This window comes from Ischnura elegans, chromosome 3 (genome assembly GCF_921293095.1).
Source record: "Ischnura elegans chromosome 3, ioIscEleg1.1, whole genome shotgun sequence".
NCBI lineage: Eukaryota > Metazoa > Arthropoda > Insecta > Odonata > Coenagrionidae > Ischnura > Ischnura elegans.
The window spans coordinates 25,516,075-25,536,129 of NC_060248.1; the positions used below are offsets into that span (position 1 = coordinate 25,516,075).

General features: G+C 36.6%; 1 protein-coding gene across 1 annotated transcript in view; it reads left to right on the plus strand.

Moving 5' to 3' along the window:
* The window catches only part of LOC124154986 (T-cell leukemia homeobox protein 3), a 78,019-nt gene extending 59,459 nt beyond the window's left edge, over window positions 1-18,560 (plus strand). The window contains exons 3-5 of the mRNA XM_046528736.1: window positions 2,231-2,281; window positions 16,488-16,686; window positions 18,244-18,560. Of these exons, the coding sequence (XP_046384692.1) occupies window positions 2,231-2,281; window positions 16,488-16,682 (246 nt within the window). The 3' untranslated portion in view covers window positions 16,683-16,686; window positions 18,244-18,560. The remainder of the gene's footprint in view (window positions 1-2,230; window positions 2,282-16,487; window positions 16,687-18,243) is intronic.
* Window positions 18,561-20,055: the final 1,495 nt, after the last annotated feature.

Sequence of the window (20,055 nt, forward strand, 5' to 3'; positions counted from 1 at the left end):
AGAGAGCGCTTAAACCCTAGTCTCTCAGTGTCTCCCAGAAAAAGTGTGCAAATCCTAGAGCCATTGCCACCGTACTCGGGTCGAAATGCTTTAAGCAAGCCCATCCCTACCGATCTTATTTGGTGACGAATTACTTTCTCAAAACTCACGTGATCACGACATTAGATATTAGGGTTAGATATCGATCATTCAGGTTACACATGCCCGTTTCTAAAATTTGGCAATGTTTCCTCAGTATTTACTCAGATGCCATTTTATCATACTTGAAATGGAAGCAAATGCTGACAAAGGTCTGCTCTGCTAACCCTAAAAATTTCAAGTCTCAAATGAGTGAGTCGTAACTGAAAAAGGACCGATCTCATGTGAGGCATGCGTTATCTTAAAAGGAATGCATGAGCGAAACAATGGAGTATTTTTAAACATAATCCAGGTCTAACAATAACTCAGCGTAGTGGAAAAAAATCATTACTAATCTAAAACGGCTAAGAACTGGTATCTTCATATGTTGCTTGCATCAGAATGAAAAGAACAAGAAGTTAAAAACGTGTCTGCTAGCTTAAATTACACTCCGAACGGTGATTTTGCTTCTTTTGCGTCTAACCTTTTCGTGCTAAGATCTACTGACTCAAAATTATACAATGCGAAATAGTCATGAAACAAAAAAAGACGCAAATGGTTTCGGCATGTTGAAGCATATTAAAAAAAGCGAAAATATGCCGGTGGCTACTTGAACTAGAGTATGTAAAAAAATGAAAATACTAGTGTTTTCCAATAAAATAAATAATTCAGTAAAATAATTGATGATATCATATGGAACCTTCTCCCGAAAAGGCTTACTAAGTGTCATATGCGGAAAATTCAGTATCAGTACGGGAGAAGAGAATGGTATTAGCATTTTAATAATTAATCGTAAATCTGAAAAGCAAATGTATGCACTCATTATTAAAGACAGAAAATAACGTGAGTGCGGACTAATATTTAAATTAAGGCATGTTACTTATAAATATTTTTGGACCAAATGTGGAAAAGTATCATCAATATATCCTGTTTACTTAGAGAAAAAATTTTTTACCGGATATGAGACGACTCTTTTGTAAAAATTATTTCATTTTTTGCTTTCACAGCATATTTTCCTCATAATCATAGACTTGATGCTAACTTCAAATAGAATGGAAAAGGTGGGAAAGATTCGCGTTGCTATGAAAAGGAAAAATATATTTAAATATTGACTTCGATGCAAACCTAACGTATTGTAAGTTGAATATGCTGAAATTCGAGTAAAAAGCTTTAAAAAATCCCCACGAAGTTTAAGACGTAATTTAGCAAGCAGCCGGATTGCTTGAGACAGAAAAATTTAAACTACAACGTGCGGCTCTGAAGTTAGTATATCGCTCGGGAATTGTTCCCATTGTGTATTCCCAAAATGGTGGGAAAGTGAAAGGGAAAAGGACTTCTAGAAACAAAACTTGACTTCCAAAAGCGCATTAAAATTAGAATGGAGCAGGTCATAAAAGTTTTTTTTGATGATTTATTTCTACAAATATTTATTTTTTTAGTCTTTTGGGGCCATTTAACGAACCGATTATTTTTAGCTTTATTATTCCTGACCAAGGGAATTGACGCCTCAACCTCTTTGTTACACCCACTCTTATATTTTACTTTTCTCTAAGATATAAGAAAGCACGGGAAACCTTTCAACTGTCGCTATGCTTTCTGGAACAATTCCGAAGGCCAATATCGTGAAAAAAGGGCGAGGGATTTAAAAGAAAAGGAACCAAATTTAGATGAGAAACCGCCCCTTTTGCCTCCACTCCGTAGTGCTGATGACTCAGCCAAAGTAAAAATTGGGGTCTTAAAAAATAGGTTAGAGAAGTACCTACGCATAACCTTGCCTTTTTTGACGTAATGCGCGTAAATTATTTTACACACTAATGCCGTTTTCGGAGATCACTCATCGAAAGAGGTCTCAGATAAATTTTCTCACTCTTATTATAAATAAGGTATTAGACTGGTGAAGAAGCAGTTAACACATACAAAATTAGAAGTTTATTACTCAGTTGCACTATTTCATTCAGAAATGAGATCGAGTTTCTGTGAACTTCAAGGTTATATTAAAAAAAGGAGCATTGATAATTTAAAATATTGATATTTATTGTTTATTTTATTGTGAATCTATATTTCAAGTTGGGGAATATCTAGCTGTACCTTCAATATTTTTGTATTTTTCTAGGTGAAGACGTGGTTTCAAAACCGCCGAGCCAAATGGAGACGAGCAAGCCAGGTAAGGAATGACACAATTTTTAACTTATTCTGGCACTAATACCGTGTTTGTGGAAGACGATGAAAAATTACAAGGGCATATGATATTTCACGACTACTCTGATTTATCCAAAAATTATCTCTTACATTACCAATATTTCTTCCAAATGTAAGCCGGACCAAGTAAGACCCTAAAATAGCTATTGTAAATTATAACCTCCAAACTATAATTGAAATTAGTCTAGAGTGTTAATAAACCATCATGTTAAATAAGTCACTGAGCTACTTTTTATCATATATTAATTACTTTCTCAACGAAAATCATGTGACAATTATTTAACGAATTAGTGCTTTTTCTGGGTGCAGGAAAACGAATCCTAATGAAACTACCTGATTGTTTACGAACACCTCTGGGGTCTCCACTAAGTAAGAAGTGGTGTTATTAGATCATCTGAAAGAAGTGAAACTCTTTTTGTAGGCAATAACCTTGACTGCTTCTTTAGGATATATATCGCAAAAGGAGAGGATTTAAATCGGTAGATAGTGCTACTTAAGGTCATCATAATGAAAGAGGATTTCCCTTAGCAGCAATGAAATATGTTACAGCTCAATTTGAAATATAGTCATGAAAACTCTATGTTTAGTTAACAAATTTTACAATTCAATCTGATCTGAGTACAGCTTATTTTGATAAGCGTTTTTTATTGGATCAAAATTTTTATCATTTATTTTTCGTATTCATTGTTGAAAAAGTAATAGCATTATACACTATAATTTGTAATTATTAGCCTGACACGTCTCCCCTTATCTCGACATTGTCAGGAACACGATTTTCAGATTCCTGACGAATTTTAAAGACGATAGAACCCATAATAAGAATTGTAGCACTATTAAGTAGACGATTTAAATAATTAATGATTAAATATTAAATACCTCAATTAAGTGGAAGTACTGGTATCAATTTTACGACTCATCCGATTTTTAATGTCGACTGCACTCAAGGTAAAAAAATTCATGCTGGTTTATTCTAACAGAAATTGAGCGGTAAAACCCAGTATAATGAATAAAAATACGGAATATATTTGAAACTTTATGTCGACAGAACTTAGCAAATATCTTTCGTTTAGCAAAATTGGCCTAGTTTTACTCAGAACGTTTCGTAATATTCTATATCCAGAGTGAGATTCCCATCAGCGATGAAATGAATCTTTTATATGCCTACAAGAGCTGAGAGGTACAGCACGCAATTTACTTCAGCAATAAAAGGAGGAAAGCCTTATTTAATATCTTTTGCATGAAAAATTACATGCAATGCAAACGACTTCGTTTTCAAACTTTCCAAGTATTCGTCATTTCATGTTAGAGCTGCAATTCGGATTAAATGAACTCGATTTCTACGAATTTTAATACCTCATCTGCACGTGAGAACACGAACAATGTTCTCTCTTAACATTAGATAGCTTAAAAAAAATTTTCTCCAAAAGAAGACCTATTTTGTATCCACTGAGTGTTAAAGGCATGGAGACAAATGGTGAAGGATGTAATTTCAAGGATCTGAAGTTTTCTCACGAGTTTTCAGATAACGTATTCAGTTAATAGAAGTCCATTGAATATAAATTTTTTCTTCCGATAACTAAGGACTAATATCTTTCCTTGATTACGGTAAAAAATGAAAAACAATGCCATTGCAGTTTTACAGCCAAATGGTAACTTACCAACGACCATAATATGGAATATAAGTCTAAAAAAATCAATTATGTACTTAAAGAGAAAAATTAACGACGAATTTTGAATCACTTGCTAGAGTAAAAATTTTAATTGCAATTTGGTTTCGTTTTCCGCGTTTAATTTCAAAAGTTAAAAAAATGAAATAAGTATGATTATAAAATGAGATGCCCTCTTGAAGTGAGTTTAACGCCTTTGTATTGCTTCAAAGAAGCAAATTAGTAATACAAAAATATTTAAACTGCAAAGGGTTTCCTTTAAAGTCGTTCAATTATTTTGTATATTAAACTCTTTCCTGGGCAATTAACGTAGTCATCTTTATAATTACGTGATAAAAGAAAACTGTATAGGACTAAATTTAAGGGTAATATTGCTTAACTTATTCGGATTATATTTGGTCAATATTGATGTCAAAAAAAGGAGTTTAGATACTATGGGTGATGTTAATGTCACATAAAATATATGCTATGAAGCAAGAGTAACGAACAAATAATGTTTTATTTTTCATGCTTTAAAAATTAAAGACAAAATATTATAGTCATGCAACAATAATTTATTCGTAAATTCATTATAAATAACTAAATTCATTATAAAATATTAAATATCATTAATTTTAGATTTTATTCAATGAAATACCTGATACTTTAATCCCTATTGATAGGCTAAAGAGGAGGGGCTTGTGAAATCGTTGGGAATTTGCCCAAATGGGCCAGCACAATGCCTTAAAGTGGTCACGTTGGTCGCAATATCATTCACTTTGCCGACACACAAAGGCTTTCAAGCAAAAGTCTCAGAGGGAGCACCGCAACGGAGCATTAAGTTGTAACGCCGAGAGGGTTTACCGCTCCGCGACTTCTCCTTCCAAAGCTATCCTGCCCCAACTTCTCAGAAAGCAGGAGAAAGTCGAGGAAGAAAAAACCAAGTATATAAGGTTTCAAAAGTTAGTGGATGGATCTTTAAAAAAAAAAGTCCCTTTTAGTCCCAAAAATATTTTCCTTCCAGAAGATAACATCTCAACTTACACGTTAACAAACATATCTCGCCAACGTACATAATTATAAGTGCAAAGATGGAATTCATCTCACTCCAAGTATTTAAAGTAGCTTTAAAATATTATATGTTATCGTCATCTTAAAACATTAATCCAAATTCAAGCGGAAAATTTTCACCGTTTTGAATGCTATTTCGTAATTTTTGGCTTTGAACTCATATGAAAAATATAATAGGGTATGAGAAAACAATAGTTACAAAGCTTTAAATTTTATGCTACTTCTACGACTGTTTGGATAAAAACCTCACCTCTTATGCTTAAAATGATTAGTTTCGACGCTTCACCAATAGCGTTTTAAACGGGAAGGAGAAATCAGTCGCCGAATCTCCTCTTCACGAAAACGTATAAATTGGGAGTGCGGAGAACTAAATCATACTTCGTCATGGGAGCTAAAATTGAATTTGAAGCATTTAGTTGAAAATAGCTAGTTAAATACAGAAGAATTGCCAATGAAGAGAAGCATCGAAAATATCAATTAAACAAATAGTGCAATCATATTGATGACCATGGATGAGTTAATCCAAGAGTAGAGTTAGGCTGCTTATTTTGAATCTGCTACTTTATATTTGACAACTAGTAAAACAAATTTTTGTAGAAATATGTGTTTACCTTTGGTATTGGTATTGGTTTTTGTAACAGGAAAACACCACGGAAGAGGTAAGAATGCTGATAAACGGGAAAGAAAAAGAAAGAGAACAGGGCTCATCGATAAAATTAAAGGAAATAGCCTATTTTATCAAGTTGAACAACAATATCTATGCATTTTTAAATATATCGAGGGTTCCAGATACAATTTTTAAGTTATGCTTCATTTACATTCATCTTAAGATTTTCTATAAATTCAACTTAATGAGGCAACCCTACCTTGGATGTTAGAATCAAGAAATTGTCAAATTGAGATTTTTGTTTGAAGTACCCTGTGATTAGAATTTGAATAATAATTCGAGATAATATTTTAATTAATTCTGTGTAGCTTTTGCGAAGAAAAAAGTGGATAGGTTTATTAAAAATTGCTCGAAAAGTTCAAGGCATATTTGAGCTGCTTATTACCAACTCCGCAAGAAGGTACAACGCGGGCCAACCTTAACTTCATTCATGGCAAAAAGACCACTACTCCGCTACTCGAGCTTAATGATGGAGTGACGGAAACTGTGTATGAAAATATTCGTGTACATGACGGATCAGAAACTTAAACAATTGATAAAGGTAACCAAAAACGCTAGATGAAAATAATTCTAGGAGTTAGACTCAATAATGATCTATAGTGGAATAAACATATTTGGAAAGTAACAAATGAAGCTAATCGTAAATTGGTTTTGTAAATGAATTTTAGGAAATGCGACGACGAAGTGAAAGAAATAAGCTACTTCTTCTCATTAGACCTCATTTAGAATACGCTGCAGGTGTTTGGGATCCTTATGAAATAGACTTAAAAATAGAATTAGAAAGCGTTCAAAGAAGAGCGGCCAGGTACGTGAAAAGTCGTTACGATAGTCTTGTTAGTGTAACTGACCTCTTAGAGAAACACGGATGGGAATCCCTGCCAAACCGCAGATTGAAAAATAGACTAAACGTATTAGATATATTTTAAGAGCAGTGTCTTTTCTGACGATGTCAGCCATATCTTACGAACGCCATCATACTACGGTAGATCAGATCACTTAAATAAAAGAACTATAGCTATAGACTATGACGGCAGCGTTCGAACTCACAAATAGATTGGATGGCTAATATTGTAGCCTACTAGCTTATGTATACCTAAATGCATGTTTCCAAACTTTCTTATTATTTCTAACAGCATGTTTTTTTTGTTCTAGCTTTATTAGCACAAAAGATTAGTGAGCAGTTAACAATTTTTGCCTTTTAATGAATGTGGAAGTATACTTTGTTAGCATGCGATAAGTTTTTTTGACCGAGTGGTGTGCATGTGGGAATCCTATTGCATACTGTGTGCAAGTGATCGATCACCCCCTGCCAAACACCCTAGAGGTGGCTCGCAGGGTATTATGTAGATGTAGAATTGTAGAAGGCCCGAATGAGTTTCATAGGACAGTTTATTAAGGATCTAAAAGAGAAGAAATACGTTGCTATGAAAAGCTTAGCGGATAAGGGAGAGGAATGGTGAGCTGCGTCAAACCAATCTTAGGGCTGTTGAATATTGATAATGATGCCCAAGAGCCACATGAGAGATTCGAGTCCCGGTGATAGTGGTAGGGGTGATGATGAAATGCATCAATAATTAGCGAATAACCGCTTAAGGTTTTCAAAGTTAACTCCATACGTAGCGTTATACTGATCGGATAATGCGTGATTGAGTTACTTTTGGAACGCTTTTAGCCGAGATATGGAAATAATTGAACAGAATGGAGCAGAGACCTCTTGAAAATTTATCAAAATATTAAAGGCAAAAGGGGATCGGGTTGATGTGGTGGCTAGAGTGTTGGCTTCCCACGCGGCGGTCTCGGGTTCAAATCCCGACGGTGGTAGAGACTTTTCAGAGACTACGCGATCCCTGCTTGAGTGTTGTGTGGAGGACATTTCAAGCGCAACACCCTGTCCGTTGGATGGGACGTCAAGCCGTGGTCCCCTTGGCGCCTTTCGTCAAGAGCAGGCTAGTGCCGACGCCGGGTTTCTCTCCACCTCTCTCCCTTACCTAACCTTCCCTCATGGCGCAAATGACCTCAGCTGTCGGTCGCCTCCTCCAAATACCATAACATTAAAGGCAAAATTTGAGCCACACATTGCTGAGAAAGCTTTAGCTTCTTTTCACGGGGCCCATTACGAATACTCTCCTCGCACCGCTCCTTGCCTATGAAGCCTCTTCATCGCAGTCTTCACCTGCACACACAGCCTCCCGCAGACTCCCCTCGCCTTCATTACCAGCCTCCTCCCGCTCGATACTCCTCACCGCCGCGGCGACCTTTTTTTTCCCGCACTCCACCAACACCACTGCCCCACCAACACTTGTTTTTTTTACATTTCCTCGTCTCCCGCCTCGCCCTCCTCGCCATTTCCCCTGACCCCAACCACCACAGCCTCAAGTACCATCCCACTTTCTCCCCCATCTCCCCAAAAAACCCCCAAGTGATGCTAATAAACCCGACTCGGGGAGTACTTCCTACCTTTTGTCCGCTCTGAAATGACGAGACCTATCTCTGAAATGTATGTGAGATGAAAAAACATTGTGTAGGCAGAGCGGCCGAGCTTCGCCCCGGGTTGGGGGGTTTTCAAGTCTAACCCCTCTCCCCTCGACCTTGTTAGCGGGACCGGCGTGCTATGGGGCAATGTCTCCCCCGTGAGTTTCCGCATCTTCCCGTGAGTGTGAGGGCGTATATATGCATTCGCTTAAAGTGCGCTCTTCAAAATACATATGTATATAAATGCAAATTCGGTAGTTATAATGTCGCAATGCTCCCTCCAACCACTCTCCCGAGCCCACTTCATGGGGGTCAGAGAATTCGGTCTGTTTTCTTTTCGAAGCCGCGGCGGTGTAGGTGTGGCATAATTACGTGCCCCGCCGGCGATTTCCACGGCATCACTGACGTCAGATATGCATAAAAACGTCTGGCGACGCCGTCCTACCTTTGAAGTCTTTTTTAAACCCGTCTGATCTCCGCGAAATATTTCATGCTTGCATCTCCATGTACCATTGAAATAACCGCTGCGGTCATACACCTTAGGCTACATATAAATAAATACTGCCCTACGTATACAAAAATTAACCTCGTTAAAATGCACTTGACGAGCGACGGTTGATGAAACGCGTTTCAACCGCGTTGGGGTTATTCATTCATTCATATTGATCATTCCTTTTTTCTTCGTCTCTGGAAATGATATTTGCTGGGTGAAGCTCGGTACGTTAGAGCTAAAAAGTACCAATTGAATAATTCGGATAGTATAATGTTAATTATTCTTGACCATGATACATACACCTCATATATAGAGAGAAAAATCAAGCACACTTTCAAATTAATTGCACTAAAAATTGCTTCAGTTTAATTGCTCAATTGAAAACAATGTTGTCTAAATATAATATATTAAAGTATGCTCTGGTCAGTCCCAGCTACCTGCGTCATTAAAGGCCATTCGGTTTTCTACCGAGTAAGTTCTCCTATAACTGCATAAATTTTGGTCATTAAAATTCGTGACCCGAAATATCGGTAGCTACGAGAGAACCTGCGTAGTGAAAAACCCAAGCAATATATATTGAATTTTCATACTGATTAAACACTTTTTGGATACGTTACACATACCACTTTGAAGTTGAAAGTGAAGACAATTCCAGACGAACTTCAATGCACCTAAAAGATCATATTTTTCCTGGCGAATAATTTTGATAAAATCTCTTCGGAATTGCCACGGAGAAGATTTTTCAAAAAATATTCGCCTTGCTGTTGAAGGCAAAATCCGAGTAGATTTAATCAATTCAATTCACCTCTCAGCAATTGATATTACAGTTTCAATGGGATTCAAAGTCAGATAACATCATCACGAACCTTGAACTCCGTGAAAAAGTGATACCAGAAATGAAGTGTTGGCCTTCACCTAAAAGAGAACAGCGTCGCTTTGAAGAAGAGATACATAGAATAAGCAATGAGAATAGCTCAGTAAGCCAATAATTGCATTCCCTTTTACATTGCCTTTAATAATAAGCAAATCTCCCGCTCATCCAGTCATGATTTGCGTAGCTTTATGAAACTGTATACTAATAATATCATGCTTAAAGCTCATCCTTTCATAATGAAATTTTCGGTATATGTAGAATAAACTCTATAACTGCATAAATGTCCCTCAATATTAAATTTTTACCATCAAAAATATACTAAGAAATTTCATAATGATGATAAATGATTATTATACAAAAACTGCGTCTCTACTAAAAAATACTACGCACAATAACGATCAAGCGAGATTGATACGTCTAATTAAACATTTTTAGCGATGGAATGCTCGTATTTATGAGCACACTTTTCTCGAGAACAAGGTCAGAACCCTTTTCGTGGCAGTCTGAGTGGAGTGGAAAATGAAATACCGATCGTTTGGAAGAGAGCGAGTGAGCGAGGGAAAGCAACCCAAGTCTGTTGAGGCCTCAAGTCAATTCGGCTTAACCGCCGCCAGTCGGCTATTTCAGTTCTCACCGCCTCCCAGGCCCACTTATCTCCTTTGGCTCCATATCTCCCGAAGAGGAAAGAGGAAATGAGAAACAGAGAGAGAGAGAGGGAGATTAGTTCGGAGTTAGTGACGAGAGGGGGAAGCCTGTTAGCACCATCGGGGTCTCACGTGAGGAAAGAGGGAGTTTTGGCTTCTGCACGTATGTCCAATTCGGGGCAAATCTTTTTTTTTTACCGAACCATAAACGCACTTTGATCATAAACTATGTATGATCACGTTATTTTTGGCATGAAATATTTTTCACCCAAGAAGTTAATTTTTAAGGATTTCTTTTGGAACTGAGCGAATCCTGAAAATTATAATTTCTGGTTGAACATAACGAAATCTTTGTGCTTCAATTAATCACACTTATTTTAACCCTAAAATCAGAGAGACGACCGATATTTATAAAATGTTTCATGGATGCAATGAGTAAAAAAGAGATCACTTCATATATTAGGACGTCAAACACGTCTAGCGGCATTGATGATACATATCTAACAGTTTATGCTGTGTCATTTTCAAGATTTGTGTCACTGCTTGAAAATGACGTGAAAGTACAATGTGTGGAAACCATGGTCGGTCGTTAAGTGTTAAATAAAATAGTGTGGAAATTACCATTTGCGTTTTAATCATGGACATGGGAATATTGCACAAAATGAAGCCTGAAAAAATTTTATAAGTTTATGCTGGTTCCCATGTCAGAGTGGGAGAAAAGAGAAACCTCCTAAAAACCTTATGCAGAAGAAGGGACAACTTAGTTGGCCACATTTTGAGGCACGATGGTCTGATGAAGAAAATCGTTGAAGGACTAGTGGAAGGGAAAAAGGGCAAGGGACGGCCCCGAATAAGTTATATAGGACAGGTTATAAAGGATGTAAAAGAGATGAAATATGTAGCTATGAAAAGATTAGCGGATTGAGGAGAGAAATGGAGAGCTGCGTCAAACCAATCTCAGGATTGTTGACTGATGATGATGCTGGTTAACTGAAAATTACAATTGTAATTGACCGGCGAAATTAATTGTTGTGAATTTGATACCGTATGAGCCGTTTTTGCCCATCGAATATGCTCGCGGTACTTAAAACCTGCCAAACCGTATTGTAAACGCTGATTCTAATGCATATGTACTTTCAAGTATATATTATCTCACTTATACATATAGTTACTGGCTTACAGCATAATAAAATTACATAAATGATTATCTCTACAGTGTTTCACGCTGATTTTTATTAATTTGCAATTCAATTTTTAAAATCGTAGGGTATGTTGGATTGGAGGTTTTTCACCATAGTGTATCCGTTTACTTTTATTTCATGTTCAAACTTATTTCACGTGAGCTATAAATATCTAGATCATAATATATCAGAAAAAGCATCATATAGCTTCTCCTCGATAATTTATGTATTGGTGGTTGTTTGGAATGTTGATTAAGACTTATTTGCTTGAGATCATATGAAATATTTTTTTCGGATGGTATGAGACGCAGGAGAGTAGAAACTCGACGATTATTCCTATGTCATTTCATGTTAAATAACATGGTAAAATATACCACATTTGGTATTAAAACTGGCGATTGGGTAGAGTATTGAGGACGATTTACCATTCAGGACAATTTTTATGTTGGTTTTACGTAACATTGACGAGTGAATTAAAATGTATTGAATGCAGAATTATTCATACCTTGTGAGCCCTATCTCTCTAAAGGCCGTTTTACAAGGGACACGAAATTGCGCAGGTTAGCAATGAAAACATGTTAAAACATGTTAAAATTCCGAGAACGCGAGCTTGGAATTAGATCACGAGCTATTTTCCGTCTCGCATCCACGCATTCTCGCATATGTTCTGGCAATTCACCGCTTTAAACTACGCATTTTTGATTGCGCCTTCGTGCGCACGTCAGATTGCGCAATGACGTGCCCAGTGTAAAACGGCCTTAATACACGTCATGAAGCCTCAAATCATAATTCAATTGATATTTAAATAATATATTAGCATAGAAAAAAGTGGTCATGACAAACATAAAAAGAGGTAACCTCAATGGCTAACAGCACCACTGGAGAGCATGCTCCAAAGCGGAAGTGACGACGCGACGTCTCTTTAACAGCGCCACCGTTCCGCACGTTTGGATTCAAAACGCGTCGGCGTCAAATGCGCCGTGCAGCGGCGGCCTTTGATCTTCGCGAAGAGAGCGAGGAAGCGTCCACCAGGACAGCGTTTGATGGGACGAAATTGAGCATGGCAACGCATTAACGCTCGGCGTTTGCCAGAGGAGATGGAAGAAGCGGCTCCCTTTAAGCGTTTGACTGACACTCGCTGATTATACATTTACGCCATTAATATTTCCACCAATCCATTCAAAGTAAAATATGGGTAGATGGAAGTTTCTGCCATGTTCTTTGTATAATAATCATCCACACCGCACCGGTTCGTTTTGGTTGACAAAATATTCTGATCACCCAATCTGACTCGACAAGAAGTTAGACTCCGAAGGGGTTCGCAATCATTTCAGCCGCGAGCGAACGCGAACACTATTCGGATGCATCAATATAGGGAAACATTTTCGAAATGCACCGTTTTAATTCCATAGTATCCGAAATACCTAACGTAGTGTGAAATGAGTTGTATTCTATATATCGTAAAACATAATACGTATCTTCATATTTTTAGTAATATATTATTACAGGAATACCTAACGGGTCATATATATAGTGCTCGCTGTGCTCGCTAGGGGGGCTCTGCCCCCCTAGTCACCCCGAAAAAGGCCTTCGGCCTTGTTTTGGTCGCTATGGAAGGTCTTATACTTTTTGTATGCCGCTCGTTACTTACGGATATTTTACTTTTCAATTGGCTAGAGTAGATATATGTAATATTTCCACTTTCAAGTAAAACGAGCGTATGGTACGTGGGTTACAATATGAAAATAAAATATTAATGAAGAGGAACGTTTTTTTGAAGTAATAAAAAAATTAAATAGATTTCTATGAGTCTGACAGAGTTTCTAACTTATTCAATTCAAATACAAATTAACGTTGAGAGCATGTTGCCCTGTAACACTCTATTTATACCTACTTAATATCATAATATAACGAATTTACGAAATACAATGAACTACAGTAAACTACATTTAATTGATAAAAAATTAAAGAAAGCGAGTAAACACTGCGAAAAACATAGTTAGAAATACCAGTTTCTGATCGAACTCTTCGAAATTTGGATTCATATCGAGTATTGAATAGTACTTCTGTTACTTCTAACAAACAAGTTTGATAAATACTATCAACATCGCACCCATCAGATCGATAAAACAACAAAGACCAAATGCATAATAAACGCGTCGAAGCGTGAGCATATGAAAGAATTTCCTCCCAGAAAAACATTGCTCTGATTGAAAATCATGAAATTAGGAGTTCAATGTAGGTTACCTCCAAATAAATACAAAAAGCGGAGAAGAGATATGCCTACATAGGGTACTGAACACGGGCCCCCAACGCGTCATAACAGACTCTATTGACCAAGCTAATCGGTTGTCATGATAAATATTAAAAACACGTTTATTAATTATTTTTTACATCATTCTACCAAATTCTTGAAATAGGAATAAGGTGTGACTGCAGTTCCTCCACGTAAGCTTAAGAGAGGACGATACACACAATAGAGTTACGTAGGAACTAAATATCAATATCTAGAGAAAATGCACAAAGTGGAGATCCTTAGCATGAATTGGGCCTAGTATGACGAATTTAGAAATGACGACTTTATTGAAAGATTATTCGTCATGATCGCAAATGATACCACTTCAGGAAAACCTCTATAATTTTTTTAATGTGTTGGTGTACACAAACATCTCCTTACAGCTTTAATATCCAATATAATGCGAAATTAAATCATCTGGTGCGTAGCAGATGACAGCTTTTGATGAACAAGGCATCATAAATGTCATGATTTAGAATATATTTAAGCTAAATAACTTGGTCACTCAATGAAACGTGCTTTTTGTAAGACAAATAATTGAATAAGAAATACCTATAATTGCACTTATCCTCCATATTCTATTATTCACTTCCTACTATGCACCAGCTCACGGATATATTGCGCATTTAAAAAATTGTAACAGAAAAAGATCGTAAAGAAAAATGAAACGCTAAAAATAATTTTTCCTACCTATCTTTAAAGAAAGGTTGTTTAGATATCTTTCTACAGCAATCGTGTATCGGCAACAAGAGAGGAACTACATTATGTGCAACTGTTAACTATGGAATTAATAGCAACCATACTTTCGATTCTATAATCGCACTTATCCTCCATATTCTATTATTCACTGCCATTGATGCACCAGCTCACGGATAACATTGCACATTAAAAACGTTAGTAACAGAAAAAGGATGTAAAGAAAAATAAAACGTTATCGCCATCACAAAGAATGAAAATAAAATCATTTTTACCTACCTATCTTTTAAGGAAGGTTTATTTACCTTATATTTCTCCTCTTTTCGTTTGAATACGTTTTGATGTGATCAAATTTTTGTTCATACGGAAAGAAGCCACTAAAATATTGGCTTTGCAAAAATTAATAAGTAAATATCCTACCTTATCTTTATAATCCTTGCGTTTTAATTCCTTTATCTTCTATTCCAATTTAGCTCCTCTTGTGAGCATAAACAAATATGTTGCTATGATGCTTTATTTGTATCTGATCGCCGCGCTACCGTCGGATTTTGGTGGCCATTTGTTGAACTAATCCCCATACTCAATTATAATTGAATGGACAGATATATAATTGAAAATTTATTGTTTTCATAAATTTTCCTGGGGTTTCAGACAATTTTAGAGGGGGTCTTCATCAGACTTTTTGTCGTATCTCGTCTCGTTCACCCCAAACATTTGTATGAGTGAGTGAATGAATGAATGAATGAGTGGTCGTTAAGGGTCTTTATGGTATATAGATATCATGGTTGGCGCCATGCAGTATTTCGCTTTTCGCATTTATGCCGACAGATCAGTGGCGGATTATGTAGCATAATTAAATAAAGTAATGGCATAATAAAGAAAAATAAAACAATTATTAGCTAGTTAAGTTTTCAAAATAAAGAACACTGGTCTTATAGAATTCACATGCTAAAATAAATTACATAAAATAATATTTATTAGCCTAATTAGTACGTTAAATCGCACCTTGCTGGATCGATCTGGGGCCGTAAGACGGTGTATAGAAGGGTACATATAATAATCACCATGGAAATGTTAGACTGCACTAATAACGGTGCTTTAAACGTGAAATGCGTACCACTGAGCTATGCTAAGGGTTGTTATAATGTTTAGTCACCTCTGTGCCGGTCAGACACATTGCACCTGAACTCAGAAATTCCAATATTGCGCCCGACGGAAGGTTAAAGAGGTTTTAAGAGATAGCTAGGCAACACTATATAGCTGGACCCGAGTTCAGTGCTGAGCCATCAGCAACTGAGGACCACAATTATTCATAAAATTAACAATTTCGAATTTCTATGATCGTGATCCTCCTGCATATCATCCCAATAATATAACTAACCCCCGCATTCGTTTTCCATATTTTCTCAGTATTCAATAATGGAGTCAGTGCACCGTTACCCCTCACAAGTCTTATTCTGACATTCCTATTTCATTTTCATATCGTTTTAAGTAGGTATTTAACTCGTCTCGCCAATTATGCTGAGGTTCTCCTCGCTTGCCTTTTTCATAGTGAATTGAACATTCTTTCATCATCTTCATGATGATATACCACACACTCTCAGCCTATTCATACCCAACCTAAGAATAGCCCTGCTTATTAACTCCTCACTTTCCATTTTTAAATGCGCCCAAAATCAGTTATATTCCGTATTGCCAACAAAAATATGAAAACTTGACAAAGAACTAACCAAGTACAGGATCTGGCCTCCTTCCGATTATTTTTCCCCCAGAAGGAAGACTGGTGATCTTGCTGCCGCAGCTTAAGTGTTGAAGAACCGAAAAGATTCATTCGTTGGATTTTTTGTTAGCAGTGGTAATACATATTTGCCTGATACCAAAATTTATAGCATTAAAGAAAGAAATAAGGCCAGTGCATTTCACCTGAAAACCTTGGAATTATTATGCGGGAGCGCAGCATATGACAACATTAATATATTTCGTGTTTTAATTTACAGTAAAATAAATAATGACTGCGTGATTCATCTGCATACGACCTCTAAAAGTGAAAAAGTAAATACTTACCAAATTATCTTGTGGTGAAGAATGAATTCTGATGAAATGGATTGACCAAATTTCTTTCGATCTGCAGACCTCTTCTCCATCCTCTCCAGTGGTGAGCATGGATAGTCGCCGTGCCATAAGTCTTCCAGAGACCCTCGCCGGTGGTGTGATAGCTTCAAGGAAGTCGACGACGTCCTCTGGCAAGGGAGATGAGGCAAAGGGCGCGGAGAGCGACTTCGAGGACGAAGTGTTCCAAGAAGAGAAGACAGGATCAGCCGGCTGAGGAGGTAAGGCACCAGACGCAATAATAAACTATTATGGTGTAAGTAAATTATGTAAGGGGTTTAATTATTAGCCACCAAACCTCGGCTAGTTTATGATTAGAGCAAAGTAAAAAAGATTCCTTATCCTCCTCGGTCCTGGAGTATTGTATTAGCATTAGCGATTTATGCGCTTCTGTGTGATTCAGACATCTGTCAGGAAGAGCTGAAAAAGTGGTGTTGACGACATTTTACTCACCGTCGACATTGACGTTTTGATTTTTACCGCTTGGGTAAGTAAAATGTCGTTATTACATCTTTTTCAGCTCTTCCTGACAGATGTCAGAATCACACAGAAGCGTATAAATCGCTAATATTGTTTGTCAACATCTAATTAACCAGAAAAATGAAATTCAGACAAAAAATAACGGTAGATATTTCCCAGGACTAAGGAGGTTATACGGAAAGAATTGGTCGTCAGCTAGTGGATCGTTTTCTGTTTCACATTTTTGCAGTAGAGAAGAATAAGAGCCAGCAACGACGAATCATTGAGTGCAGTTACTCTCACCCGGCTGCCAGAGATATCGTGCGTAACTTTTCGCAGCTCCAAAAATGCTACTATTAGTAACGGTTTTTTGTCAAGGAAATTTATAAACCAATGACCAAGCAGCAGACTAATTGCCCGACTCTCTTCATACTGGGCGCTTGACCGCGAAATCGAAGCGAGTAAGCGACAGAGCACAGCCGCAATCGGTTTGGGATAGTTTGAAAAACCCGCGTATTAGCACTGCATCCTAGACAGCATTTAATAATGTTATGACGAATACCAAGATATATATTCAACATTTTTTTAAATTTGCTCATTAATATTATGCATATAGATAAATTATTTCATTTTTAACGCATAAATTCAAGTATTTTTCTTGAATATTGAAGGAAAATATATAAATTATGTATAGAACCGATGATTTTTGTAGCATATTTGTAATTTTAATATTATGTATTTAATGCTTCACTCATATTTTAGAATACAGAAGTAAAGATTTTAAACTCTAAATTGTATATAGTAATAAAGTGACCTACTATAAGTTGTCCTCTGCTGCTCACAAACTAAAGTACGGTTTTCAAGCCTTAAGATTTTTTAAAATGATAATTAAATTGCTGCGTGATATTTTATACTCAATACGGAAATACTGTTTGCATAACTGAATAATGTGCAGCTAGGCGAATAAACTCTATCATGAACATCTAATAATATTTGGCTTAAAATTTTCAAGCGCGGAAAATACAGTTCCCCTATCTTCAAAAGCTGTCGGGTTTATTTAAATCCACTTGAAACGTAGTCACTTCCAAAAACGAGGTTAAACCCGGCACGGCCCTTAATTTCGCTGAAATTTTTTTTCTGCTCAAAGAATATATAAAAAAGCAGACCCATCATGTTAGTCACGTATACTGCGACGGCCGTACCTTTGCTTTTTGCTTTCTTATCACAACTCACAGTCGTTCCGCCGGTAATGAGACGTAGTAACGTCGGAATCGCTCTCCACCTGACTAACAAGGGTAATTTCTTCTTTGGATTTTCAGGGGCCAACATCCCGGATACGTCTAGGATGCACCGCTTTAATCTAATTCCAACTAGGGAAGAGGAGACGGGAGACGTGCCTGCCCAAACTCAAAGCTGCTTTCCTACGTCATCCAGGAAGAAATATCCATTTCGCAGCAAAAACTGGATTTGGAGTGATTTCACGCAATTTGGAGCGAGGGTCGTTGGAGGAAAGTGGGTGTGACTGCCCTGCGCTATCTGCGCAGTCATATGTCTCGCAGCCATATGCTTTCGTTCCTATTTCTCTCCACCTTGAGCCCACCCGCCTTCTTCATTCCCGTGAACAACGCAAATCACTTCCTAAAGCAAAACATTCTCCCTTCGCAAAGCAAACAACCTCGAATGGGGAAACGAAAATCTTTAGCGAGTCTGCTCCAGGATTTGTGCTCCGGAAACCGTGAGAAGACCCAGCGAATGAGAGCCAGCTGGAAATGGAGCGTATCGTGTGGATAATAAAAACTACTAGAACATCCGTGATTATGGGTGATTCTTTTGTGATTGGCGCCAAAACTGACGCGACCACTATTCAGTGAAATGAACTTCCTCCATTTCATGTGACAGGTATTCCCATGATTTTATAAAAAAGAATTAATTGTGATGCCATTGGCAAATGAATAAAATAAATATTTTGAAAAAAAGGATTTTGCTGGAAACTATAGAAATATGTAAAATATTTTTGGTGTACTATCCATCAAGTTTAAACTAGGAAGAGAATCAATCAACTACCTAAATTATTTGACGTTCCCCGTAATAGACGCACTTTTTACGGTATTCAATATTTCAATGTTATTTTATGCATCTGATAGATTCAAAACAATTTTTTTTATCATTGAATTTGCTCGGGCCACCATATTTAGACCGGCTTTCCTTATAAATCCTTTCTGCTGCCTACATAATTTGTGCACTAGAAATGGCCAGGCGATGAAGACAATTTAAAAGCTACCTTTCTTACGCTTTGTTAATTAATTTGTACAATTACAAACCGGAATGTTGCATTCAACTAAAAATTATGACGGATATTTAGCTAATTAATATCAAGCTTCGAGATAAAATCCTGTAAATATTGATTTAGGTTGCGTTTGAAATCATCTGATAAAACTGAAATACGATCGAAATCATAGAAAATAACAATTTTCGATAAAAAAATTTCGGTGCTGCACTACTAATCTTTAACGTCAAACCACAAGAAGAAAATGTTAAAAGAATGAATAACCTATCTGAAACTCCTAGTTAATTATAATAATTGACATTTAACTACCATACATTCCACGTTTTACTCTGTTATTTACATCCATATAATTTGAAAATTTTCATTTCATTTGCCTTGCATTACCATTTTACGTTTTAAGTAAAGCATATAAGGATTAAAATAAAGATTTTTAGTTGACACATGTTTAGCAAGGGCATTGAACATACTGAGGAACAACATCAAAATGAAACTTAGACAAATGTGACTTATAAAAATTGACCTAGTAAATTCAGATATAGATATAATGGTATGCATTGCGTATTTGAAGTAAGACGATATCTGAGATTTTAAGACAAAGACAGTTTTTTAATCGAATCGAAAGTCGAATTTAGGATAGCCACATGTGGCGATTGCATAAAAAAATTAAAAATTATAACATTATTATTAGAGGAATCTGGGGGAAGAGTTTTTTATTATTTCAATTTTCTTTAATATCCCATTATACAAATGCTTATACATACATCCTATTATACTCTCTACTGCATGACTTAGTTTGAACTTTAACCTATTCACGTTCGTCATTCAAATTGAGACGGATTATAAG